At 38.8% G+C, this 21818-nt stretch overlaps 1 protein-coding gene across 9 annotated transcripts in view; it reads left to right on the forward strand.

Annotated features, from left to right (window-relative positions):
- Positions 1 to 21818, forward strand: part of mcf2la (mcf.2 cell line derived transforming sequence-like a) — a 114806-nt gene that overhangs the window by 18789 nt on the left and 74199 nt on the right. The window contains exon 1 of one of the 9 annotated variants that reach the window (XM_036563378.1): positions 861 to 1268. The exons of 3 other annotated variants lie outside the window; for them this stretch is intronic. In XM_036563378.1, the coding sequence (XP_036419271.1) occupies positions 1145 to 1268 (124 nt within the window). In that variant the 5' untranslated portion in view covers positions 861 to 1144. Of the gene's footprint in view, positions 1 to 860; positions 1269 to 6045; positions 6221 to 21818 lie in introns of those variants that run through there. 5 more of the 9 variants (XM_036563380.1, XM_036563371.1, XM_036563374.1 and 2 more) reach the window with 5 other exon arrangements.

Below are 21818 nucleotides of genomic sequence, written 5' to 3' on the forward strand. Positions count from 1 at the left end.
AGGTAATTCCACATCACAAAATGACATGAAAGCAATAGATAATAGTGATTTGCTATTAGCGCTGCAGTTTAGTCCAGGACTAGGCTTAATTCATATGTGGGGAACACTTGTCATATGTTTTGTGAGAAACAGGTTTTGTAGACTAAGCACTTTTGTAGGTTTACAGTTACTGACTGTAGCCCACCTGTTACTCCACAATTTATCAGCACAACTCTACCCTGTATATCAGTGGAAATGGACCACTATTGGACTACCACTGACCAGATGTGGAAGTGGCATGTTAGTGAATGTGGGGCTAATTAGCAAGCCCTTCATGAACTGAATTCAGAACGTTAGATGAGGGAAAATGCTAATTTCTGCAGCACTTTCATCCAGAAGGTCACCAGAAAATAATAAAATAGGTAATTCCACACCAAAAACATAAAGAATTCTGCGTATCTTCACTCCTAGTGGTACAAGGGTATTTTGAGTCTCTGCTGTTTATTTGAGCTTAAGAAATGTGACAGTTGAGATCTGACCACTGTATTTGACCATTCAAAGTTGCCAAATATTGCAGTGTAAAATTTAAATTTATGATGTAAAAATATATTTTCAATCAGCAGAATTTTTAGACCCCTTAAATCAGAATCAGTACCCACAAAATTATTGTTTTCAGTCACTCCATGGCTTAGAATGCTTGTCTATTTTTAATATTGGAATTGAAACCTTTGCCTGGCGCTGCATCAAAGAAGTCATGTAGTATCACGGACCCTCTTGTAAAGAAGAAAGGCAGATGTTGCTGCTCTGAGGTTACATGTAAGACAAAGGTGGCGCTGCTTTTGTTTTGCTGCCATTTATCATACCTGAGCTCTGAATGGGCGGAGCCTGGAATCTCAGCGCGACGCTGCAGGCTGGTGTGTTCACACCTTTTCTGTATATGTGGGTGTGCTTGTGTGTGTGAGGGAAGTGTGAAGGGGAAAAAAGCATGTGAGAGAGAGAGAGACGTAAAACAAGTGAGAGGAACAAGAGAAGCAAAGGTAGAGAGAGAGAGTCAGTTATAGAAAAGGAAGCAGAAAATGAGAAGCAGAGAGAGACAGGTGGGGAGTGAGTGAGTGAGAGGCAGGAAGAGAAGCTAGCTGTGAGCAGGTAAACGAGAGGGAGAGAGATGCTAGAAGAGGAGTGTGACGTGTGTCTGCAGCCCATGGTGGAAGGAGGAGGATTCGTGAAGATTTCTCTGGAGGAAGTGGAGAGTTTCTACAGGTTTACTGTCTCCTGTGACTGGCTGCTCTGTGAGTTTGAGCTGCAGTTTTGCAGGCATCTTTTCAATGTGTCTCAGTATTTATCTTTGTTTTTCTTTCTTTCTAAAAAACATTAAGAAATTTGTTGGTCTAGAACTTTTGGCTTATTCTGAAATGTTGTTTGAGGCAGCTGTTGCTGGTGTTGGACCACATTGTGGCTAAAATACAGAAGCTAGTTTTGTCCTGGTAGCATGAATGTAGCTTTTAGTGAGGTAACTTTTTGAGAGCTGTCACAGTAACTTGACTAAAAAACTTGTATCTTATTGAATCATGAATGAGTACTTGGCAGTCTGCATGATGATGCATTTATTTCTAGATTTATATACATTTCTGCCACATAGTGTTTCTATGTGTAGTGTTTCTTTAAATTAAGTCTTTTCCAGAAAAGTATTCTGAAGTCTTTGAAAGGTTGTGCATGCATTATTATTGGTCAGTGAAGTCCATTTTTTTGTTTGGTCTTTTTGAAAACTCATGTTTTAGTTAATTGTCAAAATAATTGGTTGATAATTGCTAATATAATCAACAGTGAAAACCCTGATATTTCCTGAAAGACTATCTGGTCCTCAGTGTGTGTTTCTTCTTTGTAAGACTGCCCTGGCTTTCCCTGCTAGCCACTGAATGGTGTTTTCTAACCACTAGACTGTCACATGGGGTCTCTGAGCTGCAAGCAAATGGAGCAAACTTGGAACGCAAACAAATTTCATGATTATTAGCCACTTGTGTGTCTCTCTAGCCAGGAGTAGCCCGTTGTGGTGAAGTTTTGTTGGAGCAACATATACTGTCTAGCAGCAAGTCTTAGAATGATTAGTAGAGCAACTAATCAGCATTTCCTATTAGCTAGCCATGTGGTGTTTTGTTTTGATGGGTTCAGTGTAGTGTGGTCTTAGTGTAGACCCAGTCTTTTGCATATCCCACCCTTTTAGTGGCCTAAAAATACACACAGACAGCAAAGACAGAGCTGCTCTCTGTAAACCTTGCGTCATTACAGGCTGAAGGAGGATATACAGTATGTCATTATTTGCCTATGGTGTTGGTGTAGCAATGTCGTCAAATCCACAGAGTAGACAGAGCTGATTCTGTACGATGTAGTTTATTAGCAACTACTAGAACCAGTTTCCCCATAACACAATAACAGTTTTAGACCAAAATTGGCAGAATGTCTTTGATTTGTTGTCTACAGCTACGGTGGTAACACAGATTTATTCCTGGTTGATGTAGCCATTTTTACAGCTGTTGATGCTCAATGCTGCGTTTATGTGACGGCAAAGCAAAGCAGTTTTCACTGCATCTCTTATTAATTTCTGAGGAGACAGGCTGCGTTTTGCATGGGGAATTGTAGGGAGTGGTGCAAAGACAGCAATTAAAAAGTTGAGCTTTTCTGAACTTTATGCAAATATGAGTATCCCTGGTGTCGAGTCTAATCTTACATGCCCGTTCTGGTCTTAGTTTCCTTAAAAGGAAATAGTGTCTGAAATTTGCCTGACTTTCTGTGAAGTTAAATAACAAATAAAAGTAGGGCTTGGCAATATGACAATACATATCGTTCTCATAATAAATTGTTATTTTAAAAATATTAAAAAATTGTTACAATACTGTACAATATGCTTTTATTGTATTGAACATATCTTGCATATCGTCAGTACTTGTAGAACAACACAGACCAACTGCATGTTTCATTATAAAGGGAGCAGAGTTAGTCCTGTTTATCTGGATTTAGTGCAACACAGTCTGCCAAATATTAAGTAAAACTCATTGTATTCACAGTTTTGATAATATTTTTAAAATATAGCGCTACTGCTTCTTTTTTTGTTCCCACTGATCAGATGTCTGAAAAAATAAACATTGTGACATCGTGTATCATGAAAATTTCTTGAAGTATCGCAATATTATATTTTTACCCATATTGCCCACCGCTAAACAAACATAACAAAGCTAAGACGCAGCAGAATTAAAATCAGCAACAGGTTTCACAGTTAACTGTAATGGTTTGCCGGATCAAGATAACATGCTAGCTCTGCCTGAGGGCCTTTGGGAAGTGAAATGAGGATGAGGATGTGAGGTTGGGAGGCAGCCAGTCAGATTGCTAAAATGTGACCCAGCGCAATACATCATGTGTCCACATTCACACTGCATGCTAGGGTTGAGCAATACTGCTAATTTTCTTTTAGATCCGATACCAAGTAATACCAAGGCTAATATGTCAATACTGATACTTTTATATAGGGGAATTCTTTGTAATTTCTGTAGTGAAAATGAGTGAAGAAGTGAATGTTAATGTTGTGCCTGTGTATGTGAGAGCAGCAGAGGGAGAAAGCGGTAGACAAAGTATCCTATCCTGCACATTTATTTGCATCTTTTTTTTCTACTGTTTCACTGTCAGTTTAATAATAACTGCTGAATATTCAGTTTACTGCTTAAAGAAAACACCTTGGTTCACATTTTTAAAGAGAGTATTGGACCTCTTCTTACTTGTGTTTCATGGGAGCAACTAGCCTAGAACTCTGCTTGAACATGTAACCCTGCTCTTATTATAGCAACATACCCACAAATCAGCCCTCAGCCAGCAAAGTAGGCATTTTGGTTTGCTGTAATGTAAATTTAAAGTCCCTCTTAGCTCCTTAGCCCAAATGTAGTCAATAAGCCAAGACACGTTTGGTATCTAAAGTGTGTTTCTGTAGTTTTGAACTGGAGCTATGAGGCTAATGTAGATAGCACATTAAATCCCCACAGACTAGCTCCATGCTAACTGTATTCATAAATCATCACAACCTTGCGTTAAACCACACCAGATTAAGTGATCTCAGGTTTGTCAAGAAGGCTGCTACTACTGTTTTTACCTTTGCAATATACTTTTGTCCATTTTTATGGACAACAGTGCATCATACCGTCTCAGAAACCACACAAGCTAACCTTTTTCAGATTACTAAACAGCTCGATGTGGCTTGAGGTAGCTGTGTGATGATTTAGACATGCAGTTTGCATGATGCTAATTAAGATGCAAGCGTCTTGCTTATTTGTTAGCTGCATTAGCCTCATACCTCCTTTAGGAGCAAAGTTTGAAGACCAACTGTAAAACTTGTCCTCTGTGATCTCTGTGGCACTGTAATGCAGTCAGCCACCATCTTGGCTCAAGTATTTTTACACGCAGCTAGTGGGCTCTGCAGGTTTCTGTGCTCAAGCAAGTGCAGTCGTTCGTGATGTTGATTACCAGTGGGACTGAAACTGAAGCGTCATCTCCCAAAGGAGCGAGGAGGCTGCAATAACAGCCAGTGCGTGTGCACTCGGTCACCTTCAGCACAGGCCTGGGTGGAACTCTTATTATAAAACCAACCTCTTATTATGAAACTGTATTGACAGTATTTTACTTGTATTGGTTCAGGGAGTTCCAAAGAGAGTGACATCTTTTTACAGCAAGGCCTACACTGAGTTACAGTAAATCAACAGTAAATTAATCAAGAAAAGTTTTCCTTTTAGTTACTAAGTGAAGGAATAGTTTTGTTTAAACCCAGTTACCCAGTTACCTCAGAAGTTATTCAGTCGTTCAAGTTATTTTAGTTACCTTTGTCCAGTCATAGGTTTGGAACATTAAATGGCACTAGGGCACTAGTGAAACACAGTGTATATAATGTATTATTGCACAGATAAACATTCAACAACTTGCATTTGTCGATCAGTTATTAGTGTTTCATGTAGCACACGCACCACAGCGCCCTGGTGTGCACCAAATAAGCAGGCCGAGACCACCCGAGGAGGTCTGTCTTAGCCTGCTTCATAACTTCTAAACATAACTTGTGTAGTTTGTGCAAAAAATGAATTTCTGATGCTGTTTCGACTCGGCTTCAATGCATGTGTTGTATTCTCCCTTTATGTGCTCTGAATCTGTAAGTATAGAACAGGTAGTTTCGATTTTATAACATGGGTGAGGCAAGTTCAGTATTAAATATATTACGTTCATTATTAAGTACACAGTCATGTCACGGCACACATCAATTATATTATTAGGCCTGTCACAGTTAGTACATAATCACGTGATCACACTTATTTGAGCTCATTGCAATTATTTAAGTTAACACAATTATCTTCCGCAGTTGTTCCGCAGATGTTTACACCACATCAAGCAGACTGTGAGTGGGATGCGTTTTCATCACGTGGGTTGAGGAAAATGCATGCAAAAAGAAAGCAGAGAAAACACCTTTATATATGTGCTGGATGTATTTGAAATAAGCTCTGATTTTTCCAATTGCTAAAAATGTTTAACTTCTGGCATTGAATCACATCATGGATCGTGGAAAAAACAACAGTTGTAACTTCTGTCTGGTGCTAGAGGACAGTTAGAGGGCAGCAGTGAGTAATGTTTGTTTATTTGAGCTCGAGCTTTTCCTGTCGTCAGTTGGGAGCTACATATTGACCTTTTGTCCGTTTGTTTACATCGTTTGGTTTAATGTCGGATGTGTCTAAGCACACCAGAACTAAAATGCAAGAATGTCTTTTTCCCTCCAGACCAAGGGAACCGAACTATAAATGTAAGCACACCCTTAGTCAGTCTTTATTCTACCAAATGTAGCATTTTTTGAAGTGTCATCCATTTTAGTCCAGCGCCAGCACATGACTCAAGTGTTGTGGTCCGATGTGCTGGGTGGGGCTGGATGTCCAGATGCGAGAGATCATGTTATTTTATCCTGACTGTCATCAGGCGTTCCCTTTTTTGTACTTGTTCCTTATTTCTTTTTCAACCCCTTATTTAGTTTCATTGAGCTGAAGGCACTTCAGTTCAGTCTTTGACTGTGAGGACATACAGAGTGGCTGGTAGGATCACAGGTTTAGCTGCTAGTGTGAAACAGCTCCAGGGTGCAGCACAGTGAATAATACAGAGAGCTGCTGCTGACATCACCTTTCATCCACCGTCTGGTTCATCTTTTGGGTGCGGATGCCGTTGGGATCGAGTGAGTTAAATCAGTTTGTCCAGATTTGCATCTGGAAGATAATGAGGGGAAGAAAAAAATGTTTCCGTGTTTTGGTTCAGAAGGCTTCCTTGTGGACAGAGCTGTTGACGGTACATGAATAGGAGATATTCGGAGGTGATGTGCACTCCCGTTCAGAAGTTCGAAATCACTGTTATTAAGCAGTATTTGAGAAAGCTGTGGAGTTTCGAGAATGAAGTAATAACAAAGGTCAAATTTAGAATGACCTCATATATGAAAAGTGGTGAGCCACTTGCAACTTAGAATGTGTTTATTTCTTTATTTATTTGCCCAGTTTACTATTGACAGTTTCACCTGCTAACCAGGACTCCCCCATCACACTAGGCTGCCAAGTCAGATATTAGATTTTAAAGAAAAAAATATCAGATATCAGAATCAGATGATACTCAGGTTTTCAGTATTGGAAAAGAAAAAGTTGTATATTTTGAATTCTTTGCATGACTTTTTTTTCCAAAAGCATAATCTAAATAGAGCATTGTGTACATCTTTAAGTTTTATTTTCCATATATTTAGCTAAAAGAAACTGTCTAATTAACTGTAGTAAAGAGAGTGGCTTCCATTAGCTGAGATTTGAGGTAAGGTTAAATGAAGCCACTCCCTTTACTAGTGATCTGATGTGGTTTTGCCCTCCTTGCTAAATACAAGGGAACTCTTATGTACTGTTCAGGTGGTCCCTTAATGACTAAAGCTTTGGTGAACTGTGAATTTAGTGAGCGACATTTGTTGAAATATATTTGGTTGTAGTTTGTTCTTTCTCTCTCTGGGTGTCCTATTATAGCCATCTTTCCTTGCTGGCTTTGTGACCACTCTTCTCTCTCTTTCTCAGCAGTGACACTGTTCATTACCATTGCCCTTAGATCTCCCATGCAGTTCTACTTCAAAGGCTGCACCTCTAACAGATGCTTTCTTCACTACATAGTGTGCCCTAGATGAGTCTTCTGAATATTGAGTTAGCTACTACTCAATAAACTAATCACAAACACAGCATATGTTAAATGCCTTTTTCCTGCTTCTCTGGACAGTAACATTGATGACAATGACAAAAGATGGTTTATTGTCGTGATCATCAGTGGTGTCAGAAAAAAAGGCACTGACATAAATAAATGATAAAGCCAGCAGTGTCTCTTTATTGTTTTACCAGTGAAACCTACAGCATTTGCTTAGCAGGTTTTTATCTGCTTCACTATCATACTGCTGTCACACTGCTGCTGTTTGCTCTCGTCAGTTTCCCCACGTATCCTGTAGACTCTTTACTCTGGGGGTGTGAATTTAGCTGTTTGTACTGAAATCAGTTTTATATTTCCTCAAATAATGGTGAAGGTTAGAGTTTTGTATGAATGTAAACTGACTGTAGATCAGTCAGTGTGAACATCCTGATAGTGCGAAACTACCAGTAAGGCATGTTTGCCATATGAACGCACTTGATCCCAGTACGTCCTGTGCTCTTTGATGGACTGATGTTTCCTGTGGTGTCGGGGTCTTGTGGTCTGTGGTGTTCCCCATGTAAGGATATCATGTAAAGGCATTGCTTAAAGAAGTGGTCACACTGGACTGTCCTCTCGCTATTTTCTCATAGTCAAGACAGAGCAAAACTCAGGTGATTATGGTTTTGGTGATATAAATTTGGAGGCATCGTATAACTCTGTGAACAGCTAACATTAGCTGGCTACAGGGCTGTGCAAAAATTAGAGACCACCCTTCTTTTTGTTGTATGGTTACATTAATGACAGCCATTTTCCATTTTTCAGGAGATATTTCTAAGGAGATTGGATATAAGATAATCCACTTGTATTAGGAAAGGGGAAGTCAAAGGAAAATAAGTGGAGAAACTGGAGTTAAAAAAAAGTCATAAAAAATATAGAGAAAATGAGACTCTTAACAACCGTGCCAAACCAGGTAGACCATCAAAACTGTCATCATCAGATAAACAGTACTTAAAGCTTTTACCTCAGTGTCATTTGTTTTAGATTGTGTTGTTTAGATCACGAGAAGCAGAAAATGCAGCCAACCTCTAAGACTGAACTTCAGAGGAGTGGAAAAAAATGGACAAACATTGGAGACACTAAATACTGGAAAAAATGGCCAGGATTATTGCTGATTCAAAGTTGCTTTAATGGGTCGGGTCCAGTTTTTTTTCACTCTGTTTACATCAGTGTTGTACCAAGAACAGACATTATTTACAATTTACAGCAGTTAGGTACCTTTTTCATAAGAGGAAAACGAAAATTTCACTGATGTGATGATTTGGCTACCAGTTACTTTCAATATCTGCAAGACCAGTGTATTGACTGGGTTAAACTAGTGTACCACTATGCACACATCAAAAATGAAGTGATTTTACTGCTATACTTAAAGTAACTGGTAGCCAAATCATCACGTAAGTGAAATCAGATCATTAAGTCAATGTTAAATGTACTATAAAATGATAATTCAAAAAACAGAAAAATATCAGTTCAGAGTGTCACATTATGCCCATAATAAAAAAGATATTACTATAGCATTTACTGTGGCATTTTAAAGGAACTGGCAGCCTAGTATATCACTGCTGTTGGAACGAAACCTCATATCTCCAAAATGATAACTTTACAGGAGAAGGAAATAAGATACTTTACTTTTAATGTAAGTCAATGGAACCAGAATTTTTCCTAAGTCGTTTTGAGCCGTTTCTTTTGGTCCACTCATAATGTAATTTACACACAATACAAATGCCAACAGGCATTTTCTAATTATGTCAAAAACTGAAAAACAAAAATGGAGATATTAGGTTTTGTTTCCGACAGCAACAATATGTTACTTAAATTGGATTGGTTTTACTAACTTTAATGCACATGAGGTGTGCAGCTGTATTATATACAAAACTATGTATGGATCATATTCGGTATTGGCTGATAATCAGTAATAAAGCAAAGGGCAAATTGATCTCTTTTTTTCCTGTTTCTTGTGCTGGTTTGGCAGTGTAAAGTAGGTAGTGGTGGAATTGACTGTTTTGGTGTTATTTTCTCTGCCTTACTGAACCAGTTGTTGCAGTGGTTTGTAGCTAAATGGCTGTTTAACACTAAGGGCTACTGGAACGGGGGTAGAATTTATGCTAAGTGTTACACCCTGACTTAAAATTGCTGACCTTAAGTCATTTTTCTATTGAAGTGCAATCTCACCCGATTTGCAGTACTGGTCAGTGACTCATACTCAGGGGCTCTATGCTGGACAGAGACGCCAGGCCTGGATGATTTGAAAGATAAAGTGGGCGTAGTGTCCCCAGAGCATCAGAACCCCTAGAGCACAGCAGAATGTCTAACGACTAATGCTAATCGTCGCTAGTGTGAGCTGACCTACCTTAAAAGGGATGGAGACAAAATTGTGCTAGTGGTAGTTATTCATTTATTTAGCTGCTGTTATTTTTCTGGCTAAGTTCTAAGTGCTTGTATTAGACAGAAAGAGAGAGACAGTGAGTAAAGTTAATGGGGAAGGAGAAGGATAAAAGATAAGACGAGAGAGAGAGCAGGACTGCAGCAGGACACTCCCTTAAGCAAACATCTTAGGATGCAATGTTAGTTAAAGGAAATATTCAGACTTATAAGGAAACTTTATTACTTTTGTTTCATCAGAAACCACAATAAATAAAGAATTTGCCTTAATAGGAAGTGCGGTGTTTGCCTTAATTATGAAAAGGGAAGTATTTGATGCAGCTTTGCTTGTAATGACCGACCCAGGGGATATTTTTTGTTATTTTGTGTTCATGCAGACATGTTGTCATGGCTGTGGTAGACAGTGTCCTGCTGTGGAATGTCTCGTGGTTTTCCCGGGGCTTCGTTAAGGGTCCATTGAGGTTATTGTGACACAGGTGCCTAAAGCATCCTTTTCTTTCCTCCCAGACTCGGTTGAGCCCTCTTTTCCTGTTTATTCTGTGGACCTATTAAGCAAAACAAAGGGCAAATAAACAGTGTTGCACGTGTGTGTGTGTGTGTGTGTGTGTGTGTGTGTGTGTGTGTGTGTTCATCTTTGTCTAAAACAGTTTCTAAAGGCCCCATTTTTCCTCAGGTAAAATGAATGCAAATCTGAATTCTCTGGCATCCAGATATTATTTGTTTTTTGTTGTAGTTTTGGTTACAATGTTCAAAAGGTTACATAAGACATTCCTGACACCAACATAAGCCTACAGACATTAATGAACAGTGATTCCAACTAGTCTCAGATGTCATTAATGCTGTATTTGTCCACCGTGAAATCAAGAGGACATAACATCTATGTTAAGAGACAGATTTTGGTTGGAATATGGTTGTTTTGACTTGGTTGTTATGACACTTTCCAGGTTGCAATGATCGAGCACATTTTGAAAGCTGGCTTTGCTGAATGTGTTTCTGGTATTTCAGAATGGCACAATGCTGATTTCAGCCTGAAAAAGTGGCATAACATAACCTAATATCAACTAAAATGTATGTCACCTCACACTGGTGTTGTCAGCCTGGCATCATGACAGCTCACATCAGTTGAAATCACCATTTATACATATTTTCATATGTTTATTAGAGCATATTTATATCTTCGCTCTTTTAACAAATTTTTATCTCTGTAATGGCGACTTTGTAGAAGTAGGAAAAATACACTGTTGACATTTCTATTGGTCCATTCAGTGTGAGGTGTTTACACTGTGTAAAGAGCAGCTGGTGTTTTCAGATGACAGTGTTTATGTAGGTCATATGAATGGCCAGTGTAGGTGTCACGCAGCCTTATGAACAGCACCCTTTTTGGGGAATTCCATCAGTTTTTCTAAATTTCAGCATAGTTAAATGTTTAAGATGTAAACAAAGTCATTCAGAGTGGTTTGATGTAAAATGTTCTATTCTAGAGAAATGAGACTGAGTTCTCACTGGTAGTGATAGGAACCAGATGTCTGAAGAGTTTATTGCCTCTAAAAGCTCCCTCACATAGTTATTACATGAAATGGTTATGAATACAATGACATTGTTTTACAGTAGTTTTCAGATGCATTTGGCCTAAAACATATTTGTTAAAAGCTATTAAAATTAATGGTGCTTTCAAAGTTTTGTGAGACAAAATAGTCCCCATAGAAAACTTTTTTTTTTTTCCCCAGATTTATCACTACTTTGCCATTATCCTATCACCACCACTGTAAAGAAATCAAGAATGTATGTTTTTCTACCATGAACCATTTCACATCAAGCCACTCAACCAGTGAATTATGCAGAAAGTCTTTGGTTGAATCCTCCTTTAAGTAAAGAGCAACCATAGCATTGGGGTTTTCTTAGTTGGTTTGTTTATTGTATAAATGCTAGGGCCTCTTTTGTGGACCCAGCCTTTGTGTGTTAATAAGATGAGTATGAATGTAATCGCTCTTCAGTCCTGGTTAAATGGTTCATTAGCTCAGCTGGGATCTTATTCAAACTGCTGCCTGTGACTGTTCAGGTCTGCTCATGGCGTTGTATATGTGTGAGAGAGACGCTTCTGGAGCATATGCTTACGTGCATTTATGAACATGACGCTCTCCACCCAGGTCATTTGGAGAGGTATTTTACAGGGTGGAGAGGATGTACCAACCCCCAAAAAAGTTTAGAAAGGTCTCAGCCGGTCTCAAACATGCTTGTTTTTCATTCTGCTCCAGTCAGATGCTCCGGAGTCACAGCACGGTGCTTTTGTATTCCTCAGAAACGCTGATGTTTCTTTGTAACCGAATCTTGGCCTGATGTGCTTGATCCTGTAGTACAAGAGGAACTATCTGTGTCAGATAAGGCTGCTCTTATAAACAGATCTCAGGCCAGTTTTAGTTGCCCTGCCTATAGGGAAACAGTACAGACAGTAGCTGAGGAACTGATTGTAGCTCAACATGAAAGACTGTCATGCAGGATGGTGTTTTAGCCCCAGCAGGAAACTGACCATTATGAATGACCATTTCCTTTTTTGTAGACAGTCACGCGCCTGGCCTAAAAACACGAGCGCAAACTCCTCTCTTCATATGACACAGATATTACAAAAAATAAAAAAATCTGGAACAGGGTATTTCTCAGGATGTGTTAAACCAGCGCTGATCAGATGACGCAAGTTTTGTAAAGGCAGCTTGATCGGTGTGAGCTGTCTAGTTTTAGGATGTTCAGTGCTGGCTTTGAAAGTTTTATGCAGTAGTCATACTGCAGTTTTAGAACGGTATTTACATCTACAGATTTTATTTTTTGAAGATCAAATATATTATATGACTGCAGCGCTAGGTTATAGCAATAAAATGGTATTACTTGAACCAGGTGGTCACTATCCACACATGAAAACGCATCACCTTTCGTCAGAACTGACTGTTCGTGCTAGTTGTTTTGATTTGATGAGTTTTTAATTGTTCATATATGTGGGGAGGTGGGGACTGCAGCCTGCAAAGAGAATTCTAAAGGAAGGGAGAACCCCCCCCCACTTCACAGTCATTATTCAGGATCCAGGTTCTGATTTATCCTGGTTTTTATCAGATGCTACAGCAGCAAATTGGTCTAGAAGTAAATCCCATTTATTCTCAATTGTTCCCTTTCAGAAAAGTCACATATAACATTTGAGGTCTGTAAAAAACTCTGTTCATTTACATGTGAAATTCATGTGTTTTTCTGTAAGGGATGCTTTGTGAAATTCTACACTTTAACTGTCCTAACTTTTACTACAGTTCCATTCACCAGCAAAATCAACGTAACACTGAAATGAGTGATGTTGGCTAACAGTTCATGCAAAGTTGTGAAGTTTGTTATACATTCACATATTTAGGTTTCTTTTTTTACTAGTGTGAAAGCAGAGGGTGCCAAAAGGTTAATATTTGTAAGTTAATATTGTTTGCAACCAAGACAGTCAACTACAACGTAATGTAAAGGAAAACTGCTGTGTTCAAATGATGCAGAAAAATAAAAATCACCAAAAATGGAGATACATGTTTTTCTTTGGAAAATTTGGAATTTTCATGTGTCTCCAGTGACCAAATGTGATCAGATTTTGTGACTGGAAGAAGAGTACTGTGCACATTTGCTGTTAGTCTTTCACTGCATTTGTTGTTAGAATTAGCTGTTAGAATCGGATCACACAGGAAACATGATAAGACGAAGTGTGAGGCCTGTGTTTTTAAATAGCTTTCTGTTGAAACTTCTGTCTTCAGTGTTCTAAAACTCTGCTGGCTCATCTTGTCTTGTCAAATGAGTTTGAACTGGGATTTGTTTAGGTAGAATGTCTGATTCCAGAAATAGCCAATTCAGATCATACATGCTTTTTTATGGTCCCAAATATAGAACCTTTTCAAGTGCAACGGAACTTTTTAAAGCTAAGGTTGAACAAACATCTTCTACTGCATCTCCATTTATTCCTCTAATGAAGTTCTGGGGTCTACACTCTGAGAGACTGAACAGTGCAGGAGTTTCATTCTCACAGATCTTCTGCTTCTTAAAGTTTCCTGTGATACTCACTAATAATTCTGCACTTCTATGTAGACAACACGTCAAACATGTAACAGGTTTTTTCATATAAATAGATGCAGCTAAGGCAAAATTATACTGTAACAGACACAGGTTTAAGTGGACTTTCCACTTTTCTGAACATGCAAGATGGAAAACTTTCTCCATACAGACACTGCGCTGCCCAGAGTTATGCACTTTTGGTATCAATTTGAGTTGCATTTATATAACTGTATTGTGCATTTCTTGTAATTCCTCTTTAGTTTCTGTTGGTTCTGCTTTTGGAGAAAATGTCCTAAATGGGTCATTCAGAGGAAGTCCTGAAAAAAGTCCCTTTTGCTTTCCTGTTGATGGAATATGTCATGCAGAAGAGCACTAATGTGGCTAACGACAAACAAAAGCTACTGAGAACCAGTCAGTGTAATCACACTTTGTGTGCAGTGCTACCGTATCCATTCAGTCGTTATTAGTGGTTTTAGCATTTTCCCTTTGTTTATGTAGGCCTGGCATTGCATCTGTACTGCAATGAAGGACGGCTATGTGGTCAATGTGTCTTCTACTGGAAAAAGCAGCCTATATATTTATTCCTGCTACCTTGTGGCCTCTTCATGTAGGGCCACTAACAGTGTAGATGTCAGCATGTACATTTTAAGATACTTGCTATTCGTGCATGTGATCACACACGTCAACTAAGGTCTGTATTTATATGCCATATGGAATTATTCTTTTCTATGTTGCTTTGTTACCAGCCCACTGTTAACAAATTACATTGCTTGGCTAGTTGTGTTGTGCAGTTATTCTAAATAATAATTCAAATTAGACGTGGACAATATTGTGATATTTTATTGTTGTCGTCATCAATTCTGGTATTGTGATACACAGTGGATATCATCAGTACTTAAACACTGAACAACTGCATGTTTCATTCCAGAGACTGCATAATTAGTCTTGGTTAATTGGATTTAGTGCAGCACAGGATGTAAAATAATAATCATTGCATTAAAAGTTTTTTATAGCAAATTTTAAATGTGACATTATTAATGCATTGTGTGCGTCAAAATATCCTGATGCATATTGTATATTGTGAAAGTACTGTGTATTGTGAAGTATCATGAGTGTGTAAGTATTCTGCCTTATCACCCACCCCTAATTAATATCACAACCAATTACACATTGATTAGACTTTATATTAGTTTATAAATCAATAAGAACCTGTGAGAGGCCGTTATCTCTGTTAAGGGGTCTCTGTTTCACACCAACAGCTTTTACCAATGGTAAATTCACTGTAATGTTCACCCTCTTGTGGCTTATTACTTATTAAATCAGGTATTATTGCTGATGAGACGCAGAGGACATTGCGTTAATTAAAGTAACACATCAGATTTTTCAAAACAAAGCTGTGATGGTACTGGTTGTTGTTTTCTGAACAAGCATGAGCACACATTCTTAACAGTACACAGACCAACAGCTTATTTTAGATGTAGGAAACATTGGTTCAACCAGAATAACAGTAAGAGGCAACTGACGTCTGAGGTATATTCCTGGGCATTCTTTTCTTGCTTAAAGTGGTAGTTCAAGACAAAAATCCGTGTTAGATCTTTTTCTTGTCGTTTAAAATATATGCAGCATATAGAGATTGTGTTTCTTAATAAGAAATATGAGCTAAAACAAAGATTGAACTATTTGTAACCTGTGTAGAGAAGGGTTAAACAGTTTTGGCCTTCACAATTGTTTGAGCTTCAGGATTTAGACAAGTGAAACTGGTCCCAGATCAGTGAGAGATCAACCTCTCGAGTGTGTGCATTCAAGCCTAAAAGTAACTGAAGGAGACGGATACTGCAACCAGGCACTGCAATTAGGAGCTGTAAAAACAAGGATGCTGAAATCATAGTCAGGAGGGACTGTGGCGCATGTTTGCGAGGGAAGGTTTTGTGGGTAAAAGGAGTGACGGGATTTGCTGAAGTGCTGCTTGCTTTTCAGGGGCATATTAAAAAGGTGACCTGGCTGTAATTATGCTCATATATAATTTGTAGGAGAGAACAGTACATTAGGGTATATTTTTCTTTCGTATTCTACAATTAAACCCTAATCTAATGTGTGAACCCATTAAATCTATTGGTCTCAGGTTATATGGATTTAATAAGCAACAGACATATAAGAAGTGCTTAGAGTGCTTAGTAAGTGGAGTACTGAGAAAACATGACTGCAGACTGTTTAAAGATGCTGTGTAAAGGCCACACTTGGCCTATAAATAAATAAATATATACATTTACATACACACATACATACACACACACACATATACATTAAATGAACACAAAGATCTGTGTTTGGAATCTCAGAGGTGGGGAGTTGTATAGCTTGGACTGATGTAAATGGTTATAGGGCCAAAAATGGTTACTTTTAACATGGAAGTCTACCTTTATGAATTAAGACCAACTTTATGAATTAAGGTGTTCATGTAATCCAGTTATTTTGATCAAAATAATGCAGATCCATCTTTTAACCCTATAGCATTAATGTTGTCATCTCTTTCTGCAGCCCCCTAGTGGCCATTCTGCTGGCGAAATGGGAACTGGCTTGATATTTTAAATTAATAATCAATTTTTTTTCCAGTAACTCTGAACTAGGACACTGTAGTGTCAGTGTGTGTAATGTTGTGACTCAGTGTTGAGCTGCTAGCGAGCAATAATGGGCGAAAGTGAAGGGGTAAAAACACCCCTGCTGTGAAAACAATCCACACTACTTCACAAAAACAACAAAGAGAAAAAAAAAACTTTTTTTGGCTTGAAGCGACAGCCCAATCACAAGCTAGAAAACTGCCGAGGGTAAACAAATACACATGCTTGAAACACCATCTTTGTCATTCACCCATTCAAATTGGACAACATGAGACTGACTCTGTGTAATATCTGTAGAACTTTGTTGTGATCGGTGAGAATTTCCTGCTGAGCAGCTCCAGAGCACAGCCACTGTGTATGAATGGCCATCATATGTGAGCTGTAGCAGTCACTGCTGCATCACTCGTCACTCAAAGGTGGTCAGTTTGGGGAAAAAAGAGCTGCCTGGCTCATGGAATGGAGTGATACTGGAGCAGTTTCAGAGTAAGAGAGAACACTGACGCTCTGACTTTTTGAAAAGCCGCTCCAAGCAAAATCATGGCACTCCACTCCCACTACGCACAGCTCACAAGCTCTGATTTACTTGCTTGCTCACCTACAAAGACAAAAATCCAGTTCACATTTACCTTTCCGAGGGACCTCATCCAAAAAAAAAAAGAAAAGAAATTGCATTTTATGGCTACTAAAATAATTACCGTACTTGTGTTCATGCTGTGTAGTCCTAGCCTTGGTAAAAAGCTGAGGAACACAGCATTTCTCATTGAGTGCCATTCTTTACTGAAATTCTGAAGTGGTGATGAACTTATCCTCTGATCCTCTCACCACTCTCCGGTTTCCTTACGAGTGTTTCCCACCGATACCACACCACTCAGATGTAATGTATACTGTAATGTATACAGTGCCCTCAGGCCTGCTGGAGGAACTAGCATGTTTTTGCTAGGTTAGGGTTATTGATATGGGAGAGGAAGGGCTATTGTGTGTCTTTATTTAACTGACCCCAACTTCTCTTAAATTATCTTTGGGGTGGGTGTTAGTGTGCATGTGTCTGTAGTGGTACAGGGTGGTTTGGGTGGGTGTAAGAGTAGAACGTGAGATCTAAAGGGGTAGAGAGGCAGGGGATTTCCTCAGTGCTTGTGTGTGAGTGTCTGTGTCACTGACCCTGCAGTCTACGGCCTTTCACCTCAGACTCAAGAGTGCTGCAATGAATGAACAACCCTCTCTTTCTCTCTCACTCATTCACTCTCTCTCTCTCTCTCTCACACACAAACACACACACACACACACACACATTGTAACATGATGAATTTACACACTCCCGTACAACAGGTGCCTGCTGCTCCACTCTATTCTCATGTCCTTTACGCTTATCTGCTACTACAGTTGCACAATATCTTGTTAATTAATCATTATTACAATACTGTCAGTGGTGAACCACAGCTACTAGAGCTAGGCCTTCAGTTTTGGTCACAACTAGACAAAAAAAACTCTACTGTGAGGTTAGTTTCAGTTAGCACCCTTATGTGATTTTAGTAGTATGTTAGCACTAAGCTAACAGTGATTTCACGAGTGTTTTTTTATCTTTCTAGATGAAAGATGAGCAGTTGAAGCTTGTAAATATGTATTTTTCCTTCTAACAGTTTTACAGTGATTCCTTCAGAGCCCTGGCATTGACCTGCCACTGTTTCCTATCTGACTACAATGTATTGGTCAGGATATCACTTGCATTCTGTGACATATCTAGGACGTCCAGAAGGCCTAGAGTAACATTCTTTTTCCTCGTAAAGTTAGTCACTCCCATTGGAAATTAAAATCTGATTGATTGATTCTTCTGTCCCATCCTATTGATGATAGGGCTTAATAGTTATGACAGCAGTTCAGCTACTAAATGACCAGTGAGAGAGCTTGCTTGGCTGTATCTACCTAGAAGGAAACAAAATAGATTGTATAATTTTCTTTTGGGCATCTAACCCTTTTGTTTCCAGCCAGAATTAAGCAAAACAATGAACAAAAAATTGTAGACATTTTTTTCAGTCATTCTTAGGGCCTTCTAGGCCTCCAGAGGGTTCCCCACTGTATACTTTGCACTACCTTACTTTACAATGTGCAATCAAACCCATTAACCAATCAGTGTTTTACTGTGTGCTGTATAGAGCTACATATCAAAATTTGATACTTTTATGGTACAGATTTTTTTAGTGTCGCCAAGAATCAACAAAATGTAATGTTAAATACCAGATTTTAGTACCTGAAGACATAGTCAGTCTTATCTGCATCAGTGAACCAATAAGCATGATTGTTCCAACATCTGAACTGCTGATTGGCTGATAAGCATTTTACTTACATAGGCAGTCTGTTAAAGAATAAAAGGAAACAAAATGTAGCAACAAAAGGTTTCCCAAGCACTAACTGTGGTTAAACAAGGGGGGCACCCTAGCACACTTGTGGCACATAGAAAACATATTTGTCAAGTTTGAGGAAAATTGGACGAAGAGTGAATGAGGAAGCTGTGCTGAATAGAAGTGATATTCAGGTTATAACTGTAAAGTCTTTAGAGGATCAAAAGACAGAATGTGTTAAGTACATGGGCCATAATGCAAATGTGAGTCACAGCACCCCCAACTGACCAATTGAGAAGTATTTACTTCTCAGAGTAGCGTGTAAGATGGGATACCTGTCCACCAAATTGCACGCTGCGGAAGGCTGTGTTATGTACGGATCACCCCCATCAACATAATTCAACCAAAATTTATATGTTCACTTGTAGCATTACATGTCAGTCAGGTTTGGATAGGATTGTATAAAGCAGTAAAGAGCAGGTAAGGTGTGTCTTCTGTGAGTTAAAAGTTAAAAATGTGTTTTTGATATATCACCGTGCCTAATGCAGTAGCAATATAATATGTACAATACTAGTGTTAAGTTGATCATGTGCAGTCCTGTTCCCTATTTATACTAATACTGCACACGGCACAAAGTGCATCAGCATTCGAGCCTCAGGGCTAATCACAGAGTCTGTCTAAGTGAGATTTCTTGAAAGTAAAAGGTGTTGTCTAAGAATAGTTACAGTAAAAGAGCTGAGAGCTGAGCGCTGTCACTGGAAGGTGGTACTGAGTATTCTTAGCACAGAATTAGCATAGGATATTAATCCTAACATGTTTTTTTTTTTTTTTAAGTCATGAAAAGATAAAGTGCTGGAGTGCCAGCCTCAATTTATCTCTATCTCTCTTTCTCCCTCTCTCTCTCTTCATCTATTTCTCTCCTCCCCCTCAGTCTTTGACTCTCTCCCTCTACATCTTTTGTGCTGTCTCTCTCTTCATCTGTCTCCCTCCTCGCTCTCTCTTTCTTTCAGTCTTTGACTCTCCTGTGCTCTCTTCATCATTCTCCCTCTTTTCTTTTTTCTCCTTTCTCTCTCTCTCTGCCTCTCTCTTTCTCTCTTTTTCTCTTCTCTCTCTTTCTGTCTCTCTCTTTCTGAAGGTTTTATATCAAAGGCTTTGCACTGAGCTATAAAGCTTTTTAATTCACTGCAGCACGCTTTTGCCAACCAGCCTCCAGCGACAAACAGGTGGTCCTGAGTGTGTGAGGGTGTGAGTGTTTGTGTGTGTGTGTGTGTGTCTGTGTGTGTGTGTGTGTGTCTGTGTGTGTCTGTGTGTGTGTGTAAGAGAGAGAAAGTGTGTGTGTGTGTGTCTTGTTCCCAGGCTCTGTGAATGCAGGGCTCAGGGACATTCACAGTGGAATGTTTGGGGATCTCCCTGGCGCTATAAGAACGCCTCTGTTCTAGAAGCTTCTTTCTGTGTGGCTGTGTGGTTGTGAGTGGTGGGGGTTAATTCAGTGGCCCCCTGCAGTTTTCTGTGTGCCCCATCTCTCCCCTCCTCTCACGTTTTCTATAGTATTATACTTGTGGTGACTGGCTGTGATGCACAAATGTTAGTATCATTACATACCGATACTTCCACCTCTTCTGACTGTGTTAGTGTAATGCTGTGTATGAAAGAGAATAGGTGACCTCTCCGCCCTCCGGTGTGCTTTCTTTATTGCAGCCATTGCTAGGTTGGACAAGCTTTACAGAAGGTAGCAAAAATCCAACCACTTCACCTAAGATGAGCATCAAGTTTAATTTATTTATTTTATTTTTTTTTTAAGCAACAAAGCTAAGATGCCAAATCAAGCTAACAACAGCATGCAGGCAAATTCATGATTGTTGTTACAACTTCACTAATTTCAATTAGCTATATCACAGTCCAGCTCATTAGTGTACCATTTTAAAGTGGAAACTCAGCGTTATGTAGTGACTCTAAACAAATGTTAGAGCTAGTTTAAGATTTTTGTCAGCGTTCTGCAGTTAATCTGCAAAGTCTGCACAGATCAGTTCTACTGCCAATCAGTGTAGTTTAACAATATTCAATCAAAAAATTATTCCATGAACAGAACAGTGGTTTAGAACACAGCTCATCCAATCAGATTTCAGATCTAACCTATCCTTTTTTATAATTTGTTAAACAAACCTGATTTAGTTAATTGCAGAATTACAGAGCTCCTCAATCATGTAATTTTTTTTAACATAAACAATTTATGAGAAACAATTTATTCAAAAAAATATTGTTCAGATTCAAACCATATTAATCCTTAGAAGCTGAAAACAATAGTGTAATTATAAATAAAATATTTCTCAGATAAACAAAGAAATTGTGCAAGGCTGTGGATTCTAAGAGCCTTTTTTACATCTTGTATTAACTTTTTCGGTGATCAGATCACGTTCACATTTCACTTGTGCACATATGAGCGGCTTATGATCGGATCACTCAAACCACATTTGGGGGTGGTCTGAAACGGATCTTGACCACATTAACATTTGCATGTAAACAGAACACATTTTTGTTATCTATATACAATTATGTGAGCAGATGTGTCTGCCAAGAACTGACTACACTGTTAAAAAAAAAAAAAGAGAAAACACAACATTTTAGGGCAACATAATACATTAAGATTTTGAGTGTTTTCAACAGCTGCTTTTGTAGCCATTCTTACTAATGTTCATTTGTTTAAACAGTTTAGATTTGTTTCTTCATCCAGGGTTAGGTTGGCAATAAAATTGAAATTTTTCAGAGAAAAACACTTAACCTGTATTACAGAATTTGGCAGACCCTCTTATCCAGAATGGCTTCTGGTTTAATTGCTTTATAGGAGTCTTACTCAGGGATGCTTACTCGTATAGCATTGTGCTTGTCTGGGCAAGGAATCAAACCCCAGTCTGCTGGGTGGAGGACAGAGGTGTTACCTGCTTCTCTATATTAACTGCAAGCGAAAGACCCTCCACCCAGCAGACTGAGGGTCAGTTCTCTGCTTGGGACAAAACCAAGAGTCCTCAGATAAGACTTCGAATGCTGAGTTAGTTACCTCAGTAACATGGTTAGACTGGAAGTCATTCTGATTGATGGGGTCTTCTAACAGACATTGGAGCAGAAAAAAATGTTGTATCAGCAGCCTAATGTGGGAAGAACCCAAGTTGATTAAACA

Source organism: Colossoma macropomum, unplaced genomic scaffold, assembly GCF_904425465.1.
Source record: "Colossoma macropomum unplaced genomic scaffold, Colossoma_macropomum, whole genome shotgun sequence".
Taxonomy (NCBI): Eukaryota; Metazoa; Chordata; class Actinopteri; order Characiformes; family Serrasalmidae; genus Colossoma; species Colossoma macropomum.